General features: G+C 32.1%; 1 protein-coding gene across 5 annotated transcripts in view; it reads right to left on the bottom strand.

Moving 5' to 3' along the window:
* The window catches only part of CHM (CHM Rab escort protein), a 167,604-nt gene that overhangs the window by 88,319 nt on the left and 55,513 nt on the right, over positions 1–23,772 (bottom strand). For 3 of the 5 annotated variants that reach the window (XR_014019919.1, XM_081276412.1, XM_081276415.1), the window contains exons 3-5: positions 18,026–18,098; positions 14,872–14,996; positions 2,512–2,884 (exon numbers count right to left, since the gene is read on the bottom strand). Coding sequence is in view for 4 of the 5 variants with exons in the window: in XM_081276412.1 (XP_081132538.1) it covers positions 2,512–2,884; positions 14,872–14,996; positions 18,026–18,098 (571 nt within the window). In the remaining variant the exon portion in view is untranslated. Of the gene's footprint in view, positions 1–2,511; positions 2,885–14,871; positions 14,997–15,086; positions 15,146–18,025; positions 18,099–18,183; positions 18,295–23,772 lie in introns of those variants that run through there. The other 2 variants (XM_081276414.1, XM_081276413.1) reach the window with 2 other exon arrangements.

Here is a 23,772-nt window from a genome sequence, read left to right on the forward strand (position 1 = left end):
GAATTTGATGAAAATAATGGGAAATAGCTTTAATAATATTCTTTGCTGTACTTGGCATGTTGGCTCTATAATTAAAATTATGGACTTATTCAGAAATAAATTTTAAGAATTTTATCTTTGATTTAATAGTTTGAACACTATACAACTGTATGTATTTAAATTAATTAACCTTCCCTGAGATGACTTTTAAATGATTATATGATAGGCATGTTTTATAAATTATAAAGCCCACTGTTATTTCTTGATATGATGACTTTGAGATGGAATATGCATAGAAACATCAAGTAGTTTGCACACATTAAATGACTTTAGGAAAGAGATAGGGCTAAAGGTAGATATAAGGCAGGTATCCTAAACTTAGAGGTAACAACTGTAATTATTAGAACAGATAAAATTTCCATGGAGTGACTCTTTGTCCCAAAAACATGGACTATATGATTTTCAATTCAGTTAGCACTAAATAAATGCTTGTAGAATGATTAGCATTTTAAAAATATCTATAAACTTCCTTTATGTTATGATTACATGTTCTGTAGATACTTTTGTAGAATAAGTACAAGAAATGATTACTGATTATGTTTAGATGTAAAAACCCATGAAAACTATGCAAGACAAAGTACAACTGCTTAGTCTAATGCCTCCGGACATATTTGTCTTTTATTTATCCAGAGAACTAGTATTACTAACCACTCAAGCCAGTGAAAGCACCCAAAAATCTCCTTCAGGATCTCCTCAATTTTCTCAGCTTCTAGGTAAACTTTATTCCTATAATTAACATTCATTTTTCATTCAATTTTTTTCTAAAACAATACCTACATTTACAACAACACAATCTTCTCCCATTTTCTTTAGTAAGATACATACTGTATTTTAGCTAACTTAGAAGAATATAGAGTCATTTTTCTTTTTGAGACAGGATCTTGCTATGTGGCCCAGGCTGATTTTCAATTACCGGGCTCGAGAGATCCTCCTGTCTCAGTTTCCTGAGTAGCTGGAACTGCAGGCATATATCACAGCACCTGACTTTAGTCTTGATTCTTAACCACATTCATATCATTGTTTCTTTAGTAAGAGAATCAAAATTTCAAGTAAGTAATTCAAAGTGTAATTTTCAGAATAAGGCCAATTTTTTCTTAGACTGCCTTGTTTTTTGTTTGCTTTTTTAAACTGATTTCAAGAATACTCTTCATAAGAACAGGAAGGTTATTAGTGAACTAGAATTAAGCTTTCATCCAGAGATGAACAGCCAAAGTAAAAGGAAAAAAAATGCTAGTTTTCTGTGCATGGCAGGGTCAAAGGTGATGGAGAAAGTGGAATAGACGATACAGAAATATGAAGTAGGAAGTAGCCAACACATACCATGCCTCAGACACAGTGCTTTATGATAGAATGAAAAATAATAAAATTATGTACACATTTCCAAGCACCAATTTTAAAGGTAACAAGAGTATGAAAATATGTGATTGTATCAGCAAAATATGAGGGGCATGTGTTGGTCCCTCACCCTCCCCTATCACTCGGAACCCAAATAAAGTACATTAAATTGAAAAAAAGTCTAGTTTTGAGGGAATTTGATGTACTTTACTACCCTCTCTACTTCTTTCCAATGTTTCACTCTGTACCCTCAACTTACAGGATTTGATTGCCATTTTTTCTCTACTTTCACCAAACGTTTTAAGGACATGATCCTTTATCCTACTAGTTTTCTATTATTTTACACTAAAATAGCCTTGTTTCCTATGAACCTAATAGAACACTAAACCCTACCTTTTCTGAAATCACACTGAACTAAGAGTTAAAACTGTAAAGAGGAAGAACTGGAGATTTAAATGGAAAAAAAAACTATTGTTATATGCATTTATGAATATGTCAAAATGTACCCCACTATTATGTATAAGTATAATGCACTAAAAAAACAAAGCCAATAAATTATATTGAATGAAAAATAAACTGAAAATAAAAAGTTAAGGATGGAAACATAACCAAAGACAAAAGCATTCTTCCCAGCCTCCCTGTTCCCATTACTATGAAATTATCCTCTAAATTCCTTGATCATGAACATGACTTTCAAAAATGCATTGATTTACTAAGAATATTCACTATTACACAGATATTAGAATAGCTAGACTATATATAAAAACTAAAAAAAAAAGTTGATGCAAACTGTAAGAACATAGGTTTGTAAACAGTTTCATTAGAATTCTTCATAGATTCATAGGAGAATATCAGGATGAACTATGTGTTCTAGCATAAAACCATTCTTCAAGTATGAAAGTACTATTTAAGAGCAAATTAAAAACACATAAAGTAACTTTATGTAAGCATTTAGTATATTTGTAACCTGTAGTTAAAGAATAGCTTAACTGAGTTATAAAATTTTGACTAGTCTTTTTATAAAACAAATGCTTTACACGTCAAAGACTAAAATTAAGCAAACTGGATTTATGGGTACAGATGCTATTTTTAATCAATGTGTTGTTCTATAAGAAAGTGGGTAAAATTAGTACTTACCTTTGACACTAAATCAATATTAAATCTCCTGCCTTCTTTAACAATCTGTGAGTAAGTAATCCGATTTTTCTTTGGTTGCTCTGCAGTGTCCTCTGCTGTAGGCACATTTTCATTTGTTTTTTCTTCTGAAGTTTTATCATCACTATGGTTTTCTTTCTCCCCAGTCGCTTCAGCATCATTTACTTCTAGGGTACTCTCTGGATCACTGCTTGGAGTTTGTTCTGCAGGCACTTCACAGCTCTCAGTGCTTAATGACTCATCTTCTGTAGGCAGACAGGCAGAATCTGCAGCTTTTGAGGAGTTCACAGGTGTCACACAAGCATGATTTTTCTTCAGTGCACCAGCTTCTTCAACATATTCATGCAAATCCTGACTAATAAGAAATTATTAAAATAATTAGTATCATATTTTTGATAATTCTAACCAGCCTCATTATTATGACACTTGAACTTTTCATGGTATCTTTTATTCTTTTATCATTTTCCTATAAAGTTCAGTGTGTATTTTGCCAAGTGACCCAGACATTATACATTCATTAGTTAAATTTTCAATACAATATGAAGCATAATTAAGAATTTAAAAATACAGATAAAAACTTCAGGTTGAAGGAGGAAATGACACATGTAAAATTTTTGAAAAATTAAGGCAGATAAAGGAATTGTATTTTAAAAGTTAATCAACACAGCACAGCCTTCAGAATTAACTTGACGTTGAACCCTGGTGCAACAAAAAGTTATGGCTGTATACTTAGAAAAAATATTTATTATCTTTAAACTATTCATTGATCCACAAGGATGATACCAAATATCTTCAAGGTTGTTCTGAAGATAAATAATTTTATATGCAAAGAACCTATAACAGTGCCTGGGATATAGTAAATGATCAACAGTGATAATTATCAAATACGATCATTACTGAGAAATTCTTGATCTGGTGAAATGATGGAGGGTAAATTGGGAAAAACTCTGTCACAAAAATTTTAGGCTGGCCTATCTCAATGCAAAATCTAAAAGGCACTTTCTATATTATTTTCTGACATATACTCTTTCAGTAGTAATGTCTATTAAACTATTCAAATTCCCATTTCCAAAATTAACAAAGTTAACATTCTCAGTCCTTCAGTGTCTTGATGGCTACAACAGGCTCCCAATCAAGTCCAGTTGCACCATAAACTCCTCCACAGACACCACTATTTTCATTGAGCTGCCTTATTACTCAATTATCTAACTCAATGCCTTATATTTGATAGGTCCTGGCAAGTAAACACCTGCTAATTCACTGTTCAAGAACTAACTGTAGCCATTCCTTCTACCAAATCTAAACCCCACCTCCCAAACAACTTCTTTCTGTCTCCCAACTAAATTCCCTTCTTTACTATTCTTCGGTTTTCATCTCTACCTATTTTCTAACTTGGCATCTCTAATACCCAATTTGTTAACTCCAATCTTCTGGTCTATTATTCCTACTCCCCATAATATCACAATTCCCCCATTGCCAAACATACTTTTAACAATTTATCTTTTCTAAGAGTTTAAATCTCACATTTAAGAAGCCTTCCTTAATATAACCACATTCAATCAATCTATTACTCTATGTACCTATAATACATACATGCAGTTTTTGCATTTATTTCTCAATTCCTGTTTACTAGTCCTTTGGTGTCCAGCACAGGTTGAACACCTCTAATTTGAAAATCCAAAATCTGAAATGTTCCAAAATACAAAACTTTCTGAGTTATCATGTCAATGCTCAAAAGGCTCTGAATTTTGGAGCATATTGGATTTCAGTTGTGCAGATTAAGAATATTCTATAAAGTCTACACAAATACTTAAAAATTTAAAAGAAAAATCTGAAACACTTCGGGACCAAGCATCTCAGATAAAGGATACCAAATTAGTACATGCTTTCTCTTCTGAACTAGATTTTAATTCCCTTCAGTGAGAACACTAATGACAACTTTTCCTGGGTGCTCCTCAAAACACCTACTGCACTACAGACATCATATCTAATAAAGGCTTGATGAAAAACTAGGTTGTGCATGCAGACTACATATCTATAAATGTGAAGCAAAGTTATTTGTAGAAAGCACCAAAATTAGACCAATATAAAACGATTATAAATTCAAAAGTCTGGGTACATTTAAAATTGAAGTGTCCTATTAAAACTAACACAATAAACAGTATCCAAAAAGGGAACAATGAAACAATAAAATAACACTGAAATGTCAAGAAATAAAATATACTTATTGTCACAATCTAATAAAGTTTAATAAAATCTAATGAAAAATTAATTAACAGCACTAGTATTACAGCAATACTTTCCAAATCTACACAAATCTATACTGGGAAAGAACCCAAGTTCTAGTCCTAGATGCATTACTTAGAAGATAATAGACAAGTCAACTCTCAGAGTCACCCACCTATAAAATGGGTCCATTTTCCTTAGCTTTCATGAGAGCTGGAAGATAAATTAGCCAACTCACATGTGAAGTATTTTATATACTCTGAAAGGTTAGTCCAGTATAAGATATTAATAAAATTTAGGATATTGTTAAACTGCCCTCAGGTGAATGGGTAACACAAAACACATGTACTTTGCTTTTCTGTGGTCACATGATGGAATCATTTTGGCCAAATAAACTTTCATTAACAACTTTAAAAATTAAGAGTGATTATATGAAATGTGATTTGTATATTTTCTACAAAATTGTTCATGCTTTGTATTCACTTTCATTATTTTGAAAACCAATAAAACTTAAGTGGTTCCATGAGGAATCTAAGGTGACAACTTTCAGCAAAAGTTCCAAGTTTAAAGATTATAATAAGGCATGACAGGATAATTAATTACACTTTAAAGATAAGGCAGACTGTGGCAAGTTCCCTTATTATAGACCATGATAATGAAACCATGGAAACTGATCTAGTCAGTGGCTCTGTTACATTACATGAAAGGGTATTTTACAGAGTAAATAAAATTCATTAACCAGTGCTAGACAATCTGAAAGATGGAAGTCAAAATACTTAATTAAGGGTGTAAGTGTAAAGAAAAAAAAATTCTTTTAGAATTTGTTTTATATTCACCAACTGTTACTCATCTCAACATTATAATTTGGTAAAATTCCTAGCACTATGAAAAAATAAAATCATTAGAAACACAATATTGTACTCACTTTCCATTAAAAACAAAGTATTTTTGGAGTTCTGACAAGATTGAGGTTAATATCTAACAAGAAGTTATAAAGACACCAAAAACTCTTTAAAAAATCACATGTAATTCTTCAGTAAGCAAAATTCTGTTCATCAAAAGGAATGTCTTCTAAATTTAAAGCCTAAATATTATAGTATAAAACATTTTCTCAAAAAGGAAATTTTACATTCAGATATCTTCAAAATAAAACAGCTAAATTTTATTAATTTAAATATATTTTAAAACCATAAAAACACATTTGCCAATTATGAAATGACATTAGTAAACTGAAAGCCTTCAAAAGAACCCTTTAGTTCTAGAATATTATAATATCTCAAAAGATAAATAAAACAATCTGTTATCATTAGGTCTTATAAAATTTTTCACTAGCAAAATAGATTTCACAAATCTAATGTCATTTTAATGCTAATGTGAATTCCAGCAGCCATTCACAATGCAGTACAATAATATTGAGATAATTTTTCCTAACTACAATTGCTGAATATCACTTGTGTCAATGCATTGCTTTTAACAAATACCCAAATCTATACATAACCCTGTGAATTTGGGGATATAAAAAAATCACATATTATCTAGTACTGCTTATTTAGGGTGCTAACAAAGGAACATCTCCAAGTGAATGTCTTATTAATGCTTTGAAACAGTCACCCTTTTAGATGAGTCAAATGAAGAACTGACAACAAGCTGGTTAATTTATTCAGCACAGGTGTTTACTATTTATTTTTCCAGCAATTTGCAACATTTCCCCTCAATGTAGCTTGTTACAAAAATTATACTCTTCTCTTTGATGTATGTACTTTATTCTAAGGCCATTCATTTTTTATTAGCACAGTATATGTTGTACTGTGACCTAGCTGTTGATTGCTAAAATTAAAGGGTTAATGGTTACTCATAAGAATTACAAAATTAGGCCCATGTCTGTAATCCCAGTGGCTCAGAAGGCTGAGGAGGATCACAAGTTCAAAGAAAGCCTCAGCAAAAGCAAGGTGCTAAGCAACTCAGTGAAACCCTGTCTCTAAATAAAATACAAAATAGGGCTGGGGATGTAGCTCAGAGGTCGAGTGACCTTGAGTTCAACCCCTGGTACCCAAAACAACAAAAAAGAAGTACAAAATCAGACTATCCAAAAAATGTTGTTCTAGAAAACCATAATACAAAGAAACATTAAACCATCTTAAATTACTGCAATATCATATATTGATATACATAATTCCCTATGTGCTCCCAAATTTAAAATATTAAGAATATAATTGAGGGGCTGGAGTTGTAGCTCAATAGTAAAGTGCTTGCCCAGCATATGTGAGGCACTGGGTTTGATCTTCAGCACCACATAAAAATAAATAAATAAAATACATGTATTATGTCCATCTACAATTAAAAATACTTTTAAAAAAAGAACATAGTTGAAATATCAATCTCTTGATACATTTCTCCAAGAATAAAATGTCATTGGGTGGTATACAGCAGGTACAACTGTTGCCTACTCAATAACTTTTACCCCCTTGCTATGAGAGCCCCAATATTGTTCCAATAGAAGTCAGAAGGTACACAGTACTAGGAGATGAATCATGTGGAATGAAAACCAGTTATTAGAACTTTACAAGCCTTATCTTGTAGTAAGGAGTAAGCCTAGTCCAGTTTTAGCCCATGAGTTACGAGTCTGCTCGGAGCTCTAGGTAAAGATTTTTTTAGAATAATAAAATGAAGCATACATGTGTTTGTATATAAATAAATAAATAATAAAAAAAATTCTTCTATGGTTAGATTTTTGTTGTATGAGAAACTGGAATTGTGGCAAGCATTTTGTAATCCTGGATGGAAAGCTAACAAATGCAGAGCATCTGTCCCAGTTTTCTGATGTGTTTAAGGTACACAATTAACAAATCTTCTCTTTTCAAACAACCTTACTTACTCACCCACCCAACTACTTATCTAGCCATTTGTTACAACTTATAGTTGGGCTTTGTACCACAGGCTAAAACAAACTTATTGTACACAATAATGAATACTTTCCCCTAAAATGCAAGAACTGCAAGTCAGTTTACACTTATTTTTATTTCTTTATTCTTACTGATATCATTGCATTGGTTTTATATCTCAAGAAGCTTACTGCTTATAAATTTTCTATGTTTTTGGAGTTAACATGAGTTAACACAATTTTAGATTCTTGCTGTAATAAAGCCTTTATTATCTGTATCTATATCAATCCACTAGAGAGTTAGTTAATTTAAATCTAAGAAATAAGCTTTCATTTTGCTTTAACATTATACCAGAAAAAGAGAAAGAATGTTCAAAAATAAGCAAAAGTACAAGTCAATGTTAATATTTTAGAAAGAAATAACTCTCTTCCCACTTAAGAAACAATATGACATTATGTAATTAACAAGTACAAATCTTTTACTTAGAGCAATTGTGTGATTGAGTGTGAACTGTTTGTGCTTTTTCAGTCTGTCAAAGATTTACAAGTAGAAATAATAGTTTATTTTGTTCCCCCATATAAATTACAAAAATATTTCTTGCAATATAAACCACCATCACAACAACTGAAGGAAACTGGATTCATCCTATCTTCCTAACACCAGGACTTAGGCTTTTTTTTCCCCATTACATATATGATGGCTTTATAATACCACACAGCATTCTAGCAAATTAAAGAAGTAAATGCACTTTCTTAGGAGATTGTCTTCAAAAAGGAAACAACTTTATTCACTTTGTGGGATGGCTCCTTCAATATGCATTAATGTGTTCATCTGCTGACTAAAATACAACATGTTATTTTCAGCAGGCGTGGTGGTCAATGGCAATAATCCCAGTTGCTCAGAAGGCTGAGGTGGGAGGGAGGCTGAGGTAGGAAGACCACTTGAGCTGACAAGTTTGAGACCAGCCTAGGTCTATATCTGGATATGTTGGTGCCAGCCTTTAATCCCAGCTACTCTTGAGGCTGAGGCAGGAGGATGGCCAAATTCAAGGCCAGGCCAGCCTGGGCAATGTAATAAGACTCTGTCTCAAAATAACAAGAGCTGGGGATAACTCAGTGGTAGAGAAACCCGAGTTCAATGCCCCCAAAATAAATCAATAATAACATGGCCCAGTGGAAACAGTACAGCCTTGAATTAGATAAAATGGGTTCACATCCTAGTTCTGCTACTGCTGGCTATCCCAGAGCTTCAGTTTATTTACCAGTATGATATACCTATAATTCATGTACATGACTATTGCACAGAATGAAATTAAATGTAATAAAATATGTAAAGCACTAGGTTATATCAGTTGTCATACAAATAATATATATAATTTTTCTCACTTTCTCACTTCCCTTTCATAAGTCAACCATGTAATCACAAAAGATCATTTCAGTTAGGCACAGTAGAGTCCACCTGTATTCCCAACCACTAAGGGGTCCATCACAGGAGGATTACAAGTTCTAGCCTAGCCTGAGCACCTAATCAGGACTCTGTCTCAAAAAATGAAAAGGGCTTTGGTGGTATCTCAGTGGTAAAGTACCTCTGGGTTCGATCCTGAGTACTGCCCCAAAAGGCGGGGTCGTCTCAATGAAAAACAATCTTTATATAGGAAAAATATTTACAGGTCCAAACTAGAAATTAATTCTACTTATTTGAAGCAGCACTCAGGATAACACAACTCTGAAAATACAATCTGGATCATCAGGATTTATGATAACTCAACTTAACCTATGATAATAACCAATCACAATTTACAATTTAGTGTTTAGACAAATTTTGCAATAACCCAAACCACTGAATTTATTGTTCAAATTATCACTAAAACTACCAACTTAAAGACTTCAAAATATTTTTGAAAATAAGCCAAAATCAATTAAAAATTATATCTAATATATGTACAGGAGTATACAATTTTATTGAGTTGTACTTTGAGATATTTTCCAAAAAGAGTAAGAATGGGTTTGCACTGGTCCATTTGCATTCTTGCCTTGTCCCCAATGCAATCAAATATAAAAATAAAGGGGCTACGAGTATGATTATAATTTATGGCCAATATATATACACTTTATTCTTTCTAGGTATTAAATAATTAAATGCCCTATGTGTGAATGAAACCATAGATTTTCTTCTAATAAACACCAATTCTATAAGTAAGCTAAATCATCTGGTCTAAACTGGGAAGAAAAGTTACAGTATTTCAACCTTCTTATCATTACAAATTGTCTTTACATTTTGGAAGTTTTCAAAATCATTTAAAATAATATCCCATATTTATAGTGCAACAAGAATTTAAGTTTAACTTCTCTTTAAAAGTTGAATATCACTTATCTGAAATGCTTGAGAAAATAAATCTTTCTGATTTGGGGTTTTTCCTATGAAAGAACATAGGAAAAATATAGTTAGTAAGTGAGAGACCTTAAAGATTGGCCAACATTAGTGAATAATTACAAAGTCCTCAGGAAGTGAAAATAATATCCTTCTGGGGGAAAAAGAAGCTCATAAGTGAGCTTAAGTATTAAGTAGAAAACATAATTAACCTGTGGTATGTGGCTCTAGGTAGAAAATACATGACTTTCAACAGAAAATAGATTCTGAGGAAAAAATATATCTAATAAGTACATTCAGCAAAATTTTAGGGTACATTCCAGATCAACATATTAATATCTACTGCATTTCTAAGTACTAACAACAATGATCCAGAAAAAAATAAAATGTTAATACTATTTACAATTGTTCCAAAGAAAATCAAATACTTAAGTATACAGTTATCAAAACATGTCCAAGATTAGTATGCTAAAAATTAAAATGATTTTTTGGAGGAAAAAAATGACCACCAGGGACTGGGGTTGTTGCTCAGTAATAGAGTATGTGCCTAGCACATGTGAGGCACTGGGATTGATCAACACCATATAAAAATAAATAAAGATATTGTGTCTACCAACAACTAAATAAAAAAAATTTAAAATGAATACCAGAAATGGAGATACATATACTGTTCAAAGAATAGAAGATTCAGAGTAATAAAGATATCAATTCTCCCTGATCTGATCTGCATAGTTAATGCAATTTCTATCAAATTTCTAGCAATGCTTTTTAATACATGGGCAAACTTATTAAAGCATTAATATGGCAATGCATAAACTCTAGTTAAAACAATCTTGTCAAAGAAAAATAAATTGGGAGGAATCATTCTACCTGGTATTAAGACCTATTATATAGCTTCAGTAATTATGACAGTGTAGTATTGGTGGGGGAAGACATACAGATCAATGGAAGAGTACATGCATCCAAGTACAATCTATCTAATTTTTGACAGGTAAAATAAGTAATTCAATGGTGAAAGAACAGCCATTCAACAAATGTTGGTGAAGAAATTGAGTGTCCTTAGGTTGGGAGGGGAAAAAACACATCAACCTAAAATTTACACCTTATACAAAATTAACATGAAGTGAATCATAGAATTAAGTGTACAATATAAATCTATAACATTTTTATATAGGAAAAATCTTCTAGATTTACAGTTCAAAATTATCAGACTATACACAAAAACCATAATCCACAAAAGAAAAAAAATGTTAAGTTGGACCTCTTCAAAATTAAAAATATTCTCTGCAACCTATACTATTTGAAGAGCATAAAAAGATAAGATACAGACTGGGGGGTAAATTATCAAACCAATATCTGACAAAGGATACATATCTAGAATAGAGAACTTTGAAAACAAAAGCAAAAAACAAGAGTTTAATTTTTAAAAAGCAAGATACCTGAATAGACATTTCACAAAAAAGATAAACGATGGCAAACAGGCATATGAAAAGCTATTTAAAATTAATCATATTAGATAAATGTATATTAAAACCACAAACCGGTATCACTGAACACCTATCAAAATGGCTAAAATAAGAAAGTAAAAACAATAAATTCAGGTAAAAATGTGGAGAAACTGGATTATTCATATTTTCATGGGAATGTTAAATGGTGTAATTCTTCTGGAAAACAGTTTGGTAGCATTTTTTAAAACTAAATATGCAATTATCATATGACCCAGCAATTGTACACTTGGATGTTTATAAGAGAGAAAGGAAAACTTTTAACTCAAGGAAAACATTTATCTCAGATGTTCACAAAATTCTTTTATGTGAAATTGCATTGCAGCTCTTTTTTTAATCAGTCAAAACCTGGAAACACCCCAGATTTCTTAATGGGTAAATCATTAAACAACTTACATTCATAACTCCAAACCATGGAATACTACTCCACAAGAAAAACTGAGCAAATGATCAATGTACACAGTAATATGGATGAATTACTAGAGAATTATGCTGAATAAAAAAAAAAAGCCAAGGACAAAAGGCTATATATCATGCTGTTACATTTATATAGCATTCTCAAAATGGCAAGGCTAGGAAACAGATTAGTGGATGCCATGGGTTAGGGATTTGGTGGAGGGAAAAATAAGGTATGATGACAAAAAAGCAATAGGAAGAATCCTTGTGGTAATGGAACCATTCTGTTCTGTAGTGGCTGTGGTGGTGGATACATGAATGCATGTGATAAAATAGTATAGAACTAAATACACACAAACTCTACGTGCACAGAATGTAACATCAATAACAGATATGTAAAAGACCAACAAAAACAGTCAGGAACTTGTGTAATACTTTTCACAGTTTACAAAACAGTAGTCATGAAGATTTTTATGATGTGTCCCTCAAAAATGCCAAAAATCTACTATTTAGTGATACCCTTACTTACTCACGGGAAAATAAGAAAATTTTCTAGATAAATAAAGCTTGTCCCTTAAAATGATAATTTTTTCTAACCATTTTAGTACTCTTTCTAAAACATACTTCAAATTTCCATACTTTTTCAAGTGTAGGAATGACAATATTATTTTAACTTGCCTGAAGACACTGGGATAGAATTATGATCATCAATTGTTATACTGTGTTATAATATGGTGATGGGCTTAAAGGGATCTTCTGGTATGAAAATCCATTTATTCCTACACAAAATGGCCCACAGTTTGCTCTCAGATTGATGATGCTGTCTTCACTTATGTTAGTCTATTACTTTGCACCTGAAACAGTAGCACTTAGATTTGAAAAATATTTTTGAGATTACTTAGTCCAAACCCTTCATATTTTAGACCCAAAGTGAAAGCATCTCTTGCTGAGTATCACATAGTAAGTTGAATGGGAAAGGCAGGACTATACCCCTGGTCTCAGTATGTTTGTCTCTAGCAAATAGCCTTTTTCGTATTTGTAGATTTAAACTACTACAGTAGGGGGAAAAAAGGAAACAAGGTTGTTAGAAATATATATTAAATAAAGATTTAGATTTAAGTCAATGGTTTCTGAGTTATAACTTCTCATATAAAGTAAATCTGACAGTTGATTTGGCCCCTAGCCCCTTTTCACCTGGCAATATGGGACTGAGTGAGGCACTTTAATTCCTATTTGCTCATGTCATTAAGCACTAACTATATATAACTGGATTTTCTGTATAGTCCTCCACTTCCGGCTGTTCTCCAGGTTCTTCCTGCTCCAGTGAATGAAGACATGGAACATTATTTGTGTTTACCTCTTGTTCCATATTTTAATTGGCAATCAGAAGAGCACAAAACAGAGTCATATTTGGCTATTTTAAGGCAAACTTTATAATCTAATTTTCTATTTCTCACTTTGAGAAGTTCTAAAAATGAAACTGAACATAAGAGCAACAGAAAATGAGATGATTTCCTTTGAACTCAAAACGTTATCTAGTCAGTAATCAGAAACTATTAACCTTAACTGTCAGGTAGAGAAATCAAAAGCCTTGAAGTATCAAAAAGTACCTTTAAGAGGGCTACAGTATGATTCTATGAAATAGTCAAGTAATACTCATGGGCACAAAATATCACACAATAAAATTACCAAATATTTACTCCTACTTATTATAAGAATATAACTTTTCAGTTGAAATCACCTTCCTCATAAATCTTCCTATACTGGATTTGGACAATGTCAGTAAGCTGTACCTTTTAATACTAAATGACATTTAGGATTATGTAATTATAATCTTTATCTCATGTTTCAAAGGCAGATCTTTTACAGAAAATCATAGAACATTAACTGTGTATTTATGAGGAAATTTCCAATTACCTGAAAGACATGAAAATAGGTTAAAAAAATCAAGCACCAGTTACCAAACATTTCACAGGCTCACTCTGGCATAACAAGAATGAGTAACATGACAAAGCATATCCTGAAAAATCTCTGATGAAATGCATTGTAAGACCTAATTACTATTAAAGTGCCTAACAGCTGATGCACTAAACCTTTCAACTTGTTGACCACATATCACTTGAAAAAAAAATAAGTCAGGTGGTGCACACCTGTAAGCCCAGGGATTCAGGAGACTGAGGCAGGAGGATCACAAGTTTGAGACCAGCCTCAGCAACTCAGCAAGGCCCTAAGCAACTTACTGAGATCCTGTCTCAAAATAAAAAAAAAATAAAAAGGACTGGGAATAAAAATCAGTGGTAAACCCTCCCTGGGTTCAAGCCCCAATACCAAAAAAGAAAAAGAATCTATTCCAATTGTTGTAAAACAATGAATCTTTCACTTGGAGGGAATACTTTGAACATTTATAATTCCCACTATTTTACTGTAATTTATAAAAATATGTATCCAAATGCTACAACCACTGAACTTAACTAAATCAAAATTATAATCTTGCAATTTTGCTACATAGAATATTATACTAGATGAATGATCTAGTTGGACAAACACTGGAGCAGGAGTAAAGAACCCTGAAGTTTACTTTCAGGCTCTATCACTCTCTGGTTTAGGTTTGTGGCCTTGCCATTTGCCACACCATATGACTTTTGGTAAATTACTTAATCTCTGAGTTCCTTTGCAGATTTTCTTAAAAAATGAAACTATTCTATTGCAAGACTTCTGTAAAGATCATAGGAGATAATATATTTAAAAGAGTTTGGTAAATTGTAATCCAATAAAGAAAGATGGCATTACTAGTTCCTAAATAGAAAAAAAAAAAAAAACTAACAGACTTAAGAACAAGCAAAACCAACATATCAACTTGACTTGGAGCAACCCATGTCATTTAAAACTTTATTATTGGCTTCATATGAAGAAGTTTGAAAAAAGTCATTATTGTTAGTTATCTAAATAATTATTTTCCATACCTGGCATAACAAAATACTTCCACGTGTTGAATAGTTTTGTCCTTCCTGCTAAGAGCAATGGCTTCTTCATTTTCAAGGATTTGTTCTTGCCACAGTGAACTATCAATTACAATGTCATTGTTTTCCTAAGCAAAACACATGAGAAGTTTTAATTAAATTGAGCAATTGGAACCTGTAATTTTCTGAGAAAATGTGTACCTTTTCTAAATTCATACTTTTCCTTTCATCACATTGAAATCCCAAGGACATCATCACTTCAGCATCATTGAAATGACTCCAAAAGAGGGTGCCAAATTCAAAGGAAGGAGAAGAAAACACAGTGTAAAAGTTATGCTACCAAAACCTAGCTTTGGTACATAAAATTTCTATCAGGGCATATGACATTTGATATAGTCTTCTGGAAATGGCTATTTTGATGCTGCTTAAGAATTAGCAAAAGTAACCTAGCTGCTGAGAATCAAACATCTACTATATAAATTACTTAACGGCTTTTTGTCTGTTGTTTTATATTTAGCTATCAAAACACCAGGGTCAAAAATGACTTCCTTACTCTATTTACTTTCAGATCTCTGAAGACTGCTCACCACTACTTTCTATTTTGAATGCATATAAAGTGTTTTTGAAAGACACTCAGCATGTATAACTAAAAATTTTACAATACCCATTCCCTGAATATTTTATATTCAGAATATATTTAAAGAATGTAAACTACAAGGGTTGAAAGTAGTCCTTCAAAATTTTCAGCAATTAATAATTATATTGAGTGAAGAAAATTTCGTGAAATTTAATTTTTCCCAATACTTACATACAGGGTATTTGCAAAGATATCAGCATATACTTTTTCCAAATATAAAGGTTCAATTATTAATCAGTTTAAATTTTTTATACATTTATTTTATTTTATGTGGTGCTGGGAATCGAACCCAGGGCCTTGCACCTGCTAGGTAAGAGCTCTACTGCTGAGACATAATCCCAGCCCCAAGTTTAAATTTTTAAACTACTTGATACATACCTTTCACTGAGAAAACTTTGTAAATGCATTATGTATACTCAAAATACAATATTATCATTTCTGTTAAGTAAATTCTCCTCAGAAAATTTCTAACCTTAAAATTCTATAAAGTAGGGCAATAATTCTTTTTCAAAGGTTTCACTGTCTGGAATTTCATATATTAAAATTAAAGAAAAATAATAGCATTTAGGCTTTATTATCAAGAATATTATTCAATGGTATTAAACATCCTGACAGAAGTTTAAGAGGAGGTGAAAGAGAAGAATATTAGCTGGTTGACATGAGATTCCAACCTAAAAAAAGAATAGTGGACTAAGAAGAAAGAGTGAAGGGGTAAAGGACATGGTGACATAGTAAGGATCCTGAAGTAAAACAAGCCTGAAAGTAAAAAGGTACTTCTACAAAACTATTTCTATTTGACTAAATCTAACTGATTTTAAAATTTGCTTTCAAAAATCACTTTTCCCAATGTTATGGTTTGGATATGAGGTGTTCCCCCAAAAGCTCCTGTTAATGCAGGAATATTCATAGTGAAATAATTAGACAATGAGAGTTATAACCTGATCTGTCCATTCTACCCTGAAATAGCTGGGCAGTAACTGTAAGCAGGTGGGGCACAACAGGAAGAAGTAGTTCGCTAGGGATGTGCCCTTGGAGATTATATCTTGTTTTACTGGCTTCTCCTTTTCACCCTCTCTCTTTTAGCTTTCCTGCTCCATGCCCTTACCCCATGATGTTCTGCTTCACCTCAGGCCCAAGGCAATGGAGTCAGCTGACCATAGACTGAACCTCTGAAACCGTGAATCCACATAAACTTTTCCTCCTAGAAGTTGTTCTTGTAGGTATTTTGGTCACAGTGTCAAAACTTAACTAACACACTCAAGCAAAAACTTCCAGACAACTGGGGTATTTTGTTGTTTTTCTGAGAACAAAAAATAACTCTTCTCAAGGAAATACTAAATACACCTAATATAAGGTGCTTCATATACATGTTCCAAAGGTAAGGTTCAAAACTGGGTTTCCGATCAATTTAAACATATGAATATTTTAGGCACATAGATAAAATAGATAAATATATACTTCTAACATTTACTATCTTGACATAGATAGGTTGAATTATTATATGAAATACTGTTTTACAATCATTTGTTCTCTACTTATTTCATGAAATGATATTTATACTGTATCTTGCATCTTTAACATTAAAGTCTCTGTTATCATGATATATTCTTTGAGTCATGTACACCATTAAATCAATCAACACAACTACAGTGCTTAGTACAGTGATCAATAAGTTTTAATAGTTATTCTTAGCTAACTGAATGCCATTTTCTGGAATATATCATTCTCCTTTCCCAACAACCTAAACTCTTTCGATATGTAGCAGTTAATGATTCCATGTAAGATGTTCTCAGCAGGAATTTAAAAGCCTATGGTATAAATTGGTAAATTCTCCAACATTAAAAATTCCATATTTTACGTTAAGAGATCTCTAAAAATTTCTTTATAATGGCACTCATTCAACAGGTATAGTAATAAAATCCTACCCTTAAAAATTACTTAATTTATTTATATTAAATCATTTTCCTCTTTTTATTCCGCTGTCAGATGACTTATATGAAAATACAAAACCACCACTGACAGAGAGTATTTCAAGTCAATGTATGTTCCCTAACTAGCTGTATTATTTTTTAACATTTATTTCTTAGTTTCAGGTAGACACAATACCTTTATTTTATTTTTATGTGGTGCTGAGGATCAAACCCAGTGCCTCACATATACAAGCAAGTACTCTACCTGTGAACCACAACCCCAGCCCACTATTTGTTTTCTGTTTTAAATATATTAACTAAAAAAAGCAACTAATACTATGTGAAATGTTATATAAGAACTGGGATATTTTTGTGAAAGATAATTTTGGAGGTAAATATCTTGCTTTATATTTGGGCATAGAGAGTAAATAGGAAATAGCATCAACAGTATATGATTTCAAGTAACATGTTTTTTGACAAACAACTGAATAAAAATAAAGAATCAATTATATATTACCTAGATGACATCTAGAGTTTTCTTCAATGGTGGATTATTATGTGGCACAAAACATAGTCTTGCAAATAAAAAAAGATCAAATAAGAACTTTACCTGATATTCCTTTAGCCAGGACAACAGTCCTGAAAAGCTAAAACTGGCCCAGTTTCCTCCATAGTAGTTTCTTCTGTAACAATAAGAAAAGTAAAGGATGGGGTAAAAAATCAAGTCTGTGATCTTCACCAACCAAAATTCATGATCCATAAACTCACTTCATTTTTTAATACTGCTGCCTCAAGAAATCAAAAGCAGGGGTTGAGGATTTAGCTTAGTGGCAGAGCGCTTGTCTAGCAAGCGCAAGGCCCTGAGTTTAGTCCTCAGCCCTGGGAAAAAAAGAAAGAAATCAAAAGGATTTTGACATAAGAAGACATAATAGGCTGAAATAAATTCAGAGCTCTCAGATGCCAAAGGAAATTTTTCTTATAAGAAATTTAAAAAATATATTTGGCCTCCATAGAGTTTTCTTCCCTGATCACTAGGCAGGTAAGATATATGTATGAGACTCCCAAATTAATTCTCACACCAGAGAGAGAGAGAGAGAGAGAGAGAGAGAGAGAGAGAGAGAGAGAGAGAGAGAGAGAGAGAGAGAGAGAAATTGGCTACTCTAGATAAAACAGATGAAGTGGTTACTTTATTATTTTCTTCTTTGTGGTGGGGGGGCAGGTACTGAGGATTGAACACAGGGGCATTTTACCACTAAGCTACATCCCTAGCCCTTTTTTATTTTGAGACAGCATCTCATTAAGTTCTTGAGACTGGCCTCAAACTTTTGATCCTTCTGCCTCAGCCTCCAGAATTGCTGGGATTACAGGCAAGCACCATCACTCCAGGCTGAAGTGGTTACTTTAGATAAAATAAAAATAGATCCTGAGACACAGTTATTCATACAAAGATGTGTGATAAATTAAACAGAAACAAAACTTACACAGAGACCTGGGTGAGTTATTCTTTTTTTCTAATATTCTTTTTTAGTTGTAGATGGACACAATGTCTTTATTTTATTTATTTATTTATTTGTTTGTTTGTTTGTTTATTTATTTATTTTTATGTGGTGCTGAGGATTAAGCCCAGTGTGTCATGCATGCAAGGCAAGCACTCTACCACTAAGCTACAACTCCAGCTCCAAGAGTTATTCTTCTCATGCCACACTCCTATGAAGATCACTGTTTTAGAGAAGACATAAGTCTCCTAAGATCAGTTAAATTTTGTACACAATGAATACAAGTGGAGATTTTTGGCAAACACACCTCTCTAATCTGTACTGAATAATGTTCTTCCTAGTCCTTGCAAAGCTATTCACATTTAGTCACTCTGTAATGATAAACTACAGAGTACACTAAATCCAACCTACAATAGCCATTTCAGTTCTGGGTGGGAGGGATTCTTGCCTTTGATTCCAGTAACACATTTGTTCCTCTATATCTTTCTCTAATTAAAATAAGAATATATAAAAGCTCTATTGAAAATTAAACAATTAATATTACATACAAAATTATTCTTCCATAATGCTACTGAATGTTATCTCAAATTTTGATAAATTTTTGATATACTTGATCAACTGTTAACATGGGCCTGAAGAATATTTTAACAAATAATCACTCCTTTGCCTTAACAGGGTTAAATCAAACATTTGTGAAAGAAGGTCTATTAATATAGATCATTGTCTTTGTCATATCTTATGGTTCTCTCAGGGATAATGTAAATTCATACATTATTCAGAATCTCTAACAGGCTTTAAAATTTAGATAGAATTTCAGGTATACAACCAATTCTTGATGACCAAACCTTGCTAAAATGATGGGGTCAGGAAACCTATAAGCTAACCCTAAATCAAAGAGCATGTGGAAGAAGAAGCTGAGATATGGAAGCATGGATAAGGGAAAGAAAAAAAAGTAATGTTAGCAATGTTGGTTTTCCCATACCAATGTATACCATTTACTCCCTTACCTGAGAAGAATACACTTCTGCTACCTCTTTCTACCATCCAAATGCAACATTCAACAAAATAACAAGAGATCCTAGGTACACTTTCATTTTAACTTGTCGAAATATTTTTAGACTTCCTTTGAACAACTTATAAGGTCATATGTGTGTTTCACTTTTTATCTAATGGGCACAAGTTTCAAGATTTATGTAAATTTATTTGAATGGATATACCAACTTAAAAATGGGCAAAGAGATTGAAAAAACATTTCACAAAGTGATTACTAAGTATCTTTAAGTAAGTTCCTATTAAAATGAGCATTAAAAATGAGCATAATAGTTTAAAAAGGTTCATAATATTGGGCATTGGTAGGATGCTCAGGATGGTTTCTTGGGACATTTTTGGTGGAAATACAAAACGGTATAAACACTTTCAGAAAACATGTGGCAGTTTCTTACAAAACTAAACATACATCTATCCTATGATCCCGTAATTGTAATCCTAGGATTATACAAAAGAAAAATATATGCCCACAAAAATATTTACACAAGTCTTTTCACAACAGTCTATTCTTTAATAGCCCATGGTAATAATAATTCAAGTATCCATCAATAGAATGGATAAATAAGTTGCAGCATATATTCACAGGGTGGCTACTATTCACCAATATAAATAAACTACTTATACAGACAATATATAGATGCATACCAAAACTGTTAAGAGAAAGCTTTAACCAAAAAAAAATACTGTATGTTTTCATTTATGTTAAGTTCTAGAACAAGCTAAATTAATTAATCTATGATGAAAATATCATGAGAATGGTAATTTTTAAGTGTGGAAATGAGGACAGGACTAGACTATGAAGAGGAACAAGGAAACTGTGGATTGACAGTAATATTCTTTACCTTGTTACAATTTTAATTTAATTTACTTAATAAGGTGTTTTTAATATTTATTTTTTAATTATAGGTGAACACAATATCTTATTTTATGTGGTGCTGAGGATTGAACCCAGTGCCTCACGCATGCTAGGCGAGCACTCTACCTCTTGAGCCAAAACCCCAGCCCAATTAATAAGGTTTTTAAGTATATGCATTTGTCAAACTGATTAGTGGTACACTGTATCTAAATATTATCTCAAAAAAGAACCACAAACAAATGTTGAACTATTGTTGATATGTATGCTGAAGTATTCAGAACTGAAATTATTAGTGTATGCAACTTACATTGAAATGCTTAAAATAATAAGATGGAGTATGGATGGATAATAGAATGAATACATAGTTATGTAGTAAAGCAAATACACCAAAATGTTAATTGTAGAATCTAGGTTGTGCATACACAGGTGTTCACAATATAATTTTTCAACTCTTCTGTGTTTCAAAATTAGCATTATAAAATATTAGAAAAATAAAAGTAAGCTGACATTGAGTCTTGAAGCACTGAATATGATGTATCAATTTCCAAGGTATTTTCGTCTATTATCAAATGCCTAAGAAAACTCTAAGAAGGGCCATCTTGCTGTTTCTTTCCATGATTAAGTTACCTGAGGTCAGCTCATGGTCAAAACCTATTTTTCTCTCCTATGCTTGGTCATATGGTTTTTGACAAAGCTAATTGGTCTTGGTATTTTTCCATGCAGCTCCCATTTTCAACTTTTCTTGTTGATGTGCTCTTAACATCAGCATCTGGTGATCTCATCCAATTATATATATAAAAGGTGAAACATGGTTTTCATTACTGTCGTCTTTCTGACAAAAATGGTAACACAATTATTAGTAAACTTGCTATAAAGCCAGCACTGTCTTTGATGAAATTCATTTTGATATTTGTATAGTTCTAAATATAGTTTAAAACATCCCTTTAAGACAAAGACTTGACATATCAAAATCAATATGATGAAAAGAAAAAGGAAAAATCAATATGACATTTTAATATGCTCTCTGGAGCAATATTTTAATAGAAATAATAAAAATTAAAGCCCACAAAATATTTTTCTCAATTTTATCTATAAACATGGATTTTGAACTGTGACATTTAAATTCAATTCATAAAATATTATTTCTACTGTTTTTAAAACTGCATCTGTAGAGAGAAGTAAAGCTAGGTTGGTGGTTTTGTTTTTCAAACCTCAAAGATGAGATTTATTTTAAGGACAAAGTGAGAACTTCCTGAATGAGAAAAAAAACTTGGCATGTTTTCTGCCAATTTTATGTCACAACTGCATCTGTATATCAAGTAACGGAATAAGTACTTTTTGATTAAGGATGAAAAAGACCTCCTTAAAATTACTGTTTCTTTGTAGAACCGGAAAATAAGAATTCACAGTATTTAAATAGCACACATGAAACTAATATATAAAAGCCCTTTAATGTTTTAGGATGGGAAAGTGACCTACAATTTTCAGCTAAAATAGTAAAAATCACAAATATGGCATTTATATTTTAAATATAAGAAAGGTTTCATAATTATAACAACAGGATACAGTATTCCATTATGTGAAATGTTGACCTTATAACTGTAGAAAACATAGTTTTAATCTTTCTAAGTTTTCCCATAGCTTACTCATAGTGCCACTAAGTTTTTTCTGGGCACAATAAGGAAATGTGTTACACAACTGTCTCCATTAACATCAATCAATAAAACAACAGAAAATACAGTATCCAAACAGTATTTCAAGATATTTCTCACCCTTTTCATAGTGTCTGATCTTAAAGAAACATCACTGTGCTTAATATTTCCTACTAAATAAGAAATATACCACAGGTAGACCCAAAATTTTGAACTATATGAGAAGGCTGAGCATTAAATCCATTAACTATAGCCCATTAATTAAATCCTAATACCATTATACATTATTTCATTACTAAATATTCAGCAGCAGACATAGTTAAATGATTCTAAACTACCTATTGTGTTTTAAAAAGTAAGCAAGTCCATGAACATTAACAAAAGATGGAGTTATTGACATTCAGGCACATTCATCTGGGAATCATTTTAATTATTAAGAAACTCAAAAGTTGAAAATGTTTTCAGGCAGATAGTCAATGGGGACTAAGCTCGGTCATTGAGAAAGGGAAGCAGCCCAGCCCAACCTCTAGATAGTCCTATTTTACATTCACTGCTCCTACAATTCCTTTTCGTAGAATAGAAGAAAAGACCACCTTCCAATAATGATATTTTTAATCTTTGAAGTAGTTTGTACAGATATTTTATCATGGGCTTTTCCAGAAATTAGGTGAGGTAGATAGGAAAGATGCAATTTTATAAGTGAGGACACTGAGACTTGCACACATAGACACAGGATAATAGTAGCTGTGGTTCAATGAAGCCAAACCCTTAAATGTTGAATAGCACCTGGCCCTGATAAACTAAATTCACCATTTCCAAAATTCATTCCCTATCAATAACATGGACTGTTAATGTGTCCAAAAATATAAATAAAGCACAATGCCAAAATAGATTTGGAAAACCCTGAGTTTTAAAAAGTTAAATAACAAAAATAACAACAAATGGTTTATTTGTGGCATGGCTTCTTCTCAGCACCCCTAAATATGGTCACGTTTTTTGTAGTTCTTCAAGAGGGAATACAGCAGTATGTACCATTTCACAAATTCAGTTGACCAATGAATACCATTTTTTGAAAAAGCATTTTGAAGTATTAGGTTTTAACAGAACATATTTTGTGAAATGTTGGCTTAATTCACTTAAAGGGGAAGAAAAAATAGAAAATCTATATATACAAGTTTGGCATTTTACATTCACTATTTCGCTTAGACTTCATGTGAATCAAAAACTGGTGCTATATTTATCTCCATTACACAATAGGGAAAAAACAACTGTGAAGTTGATATCATATCTAATTCACTCAGATAGG

The sequence above is a fragment of the Spermophilus citellus genome (assembly GCF_964194105.1).
Source record: "Spermophilus citellus genome assembly, chromosome: X".
In the NCBI taxonomy this organism is placed as follows: Eukaryota; Metazoa; Chordata; class Mammalia; order Rodentia; family Sciuridae; genus Spermophilus; species Spermophilus citellus.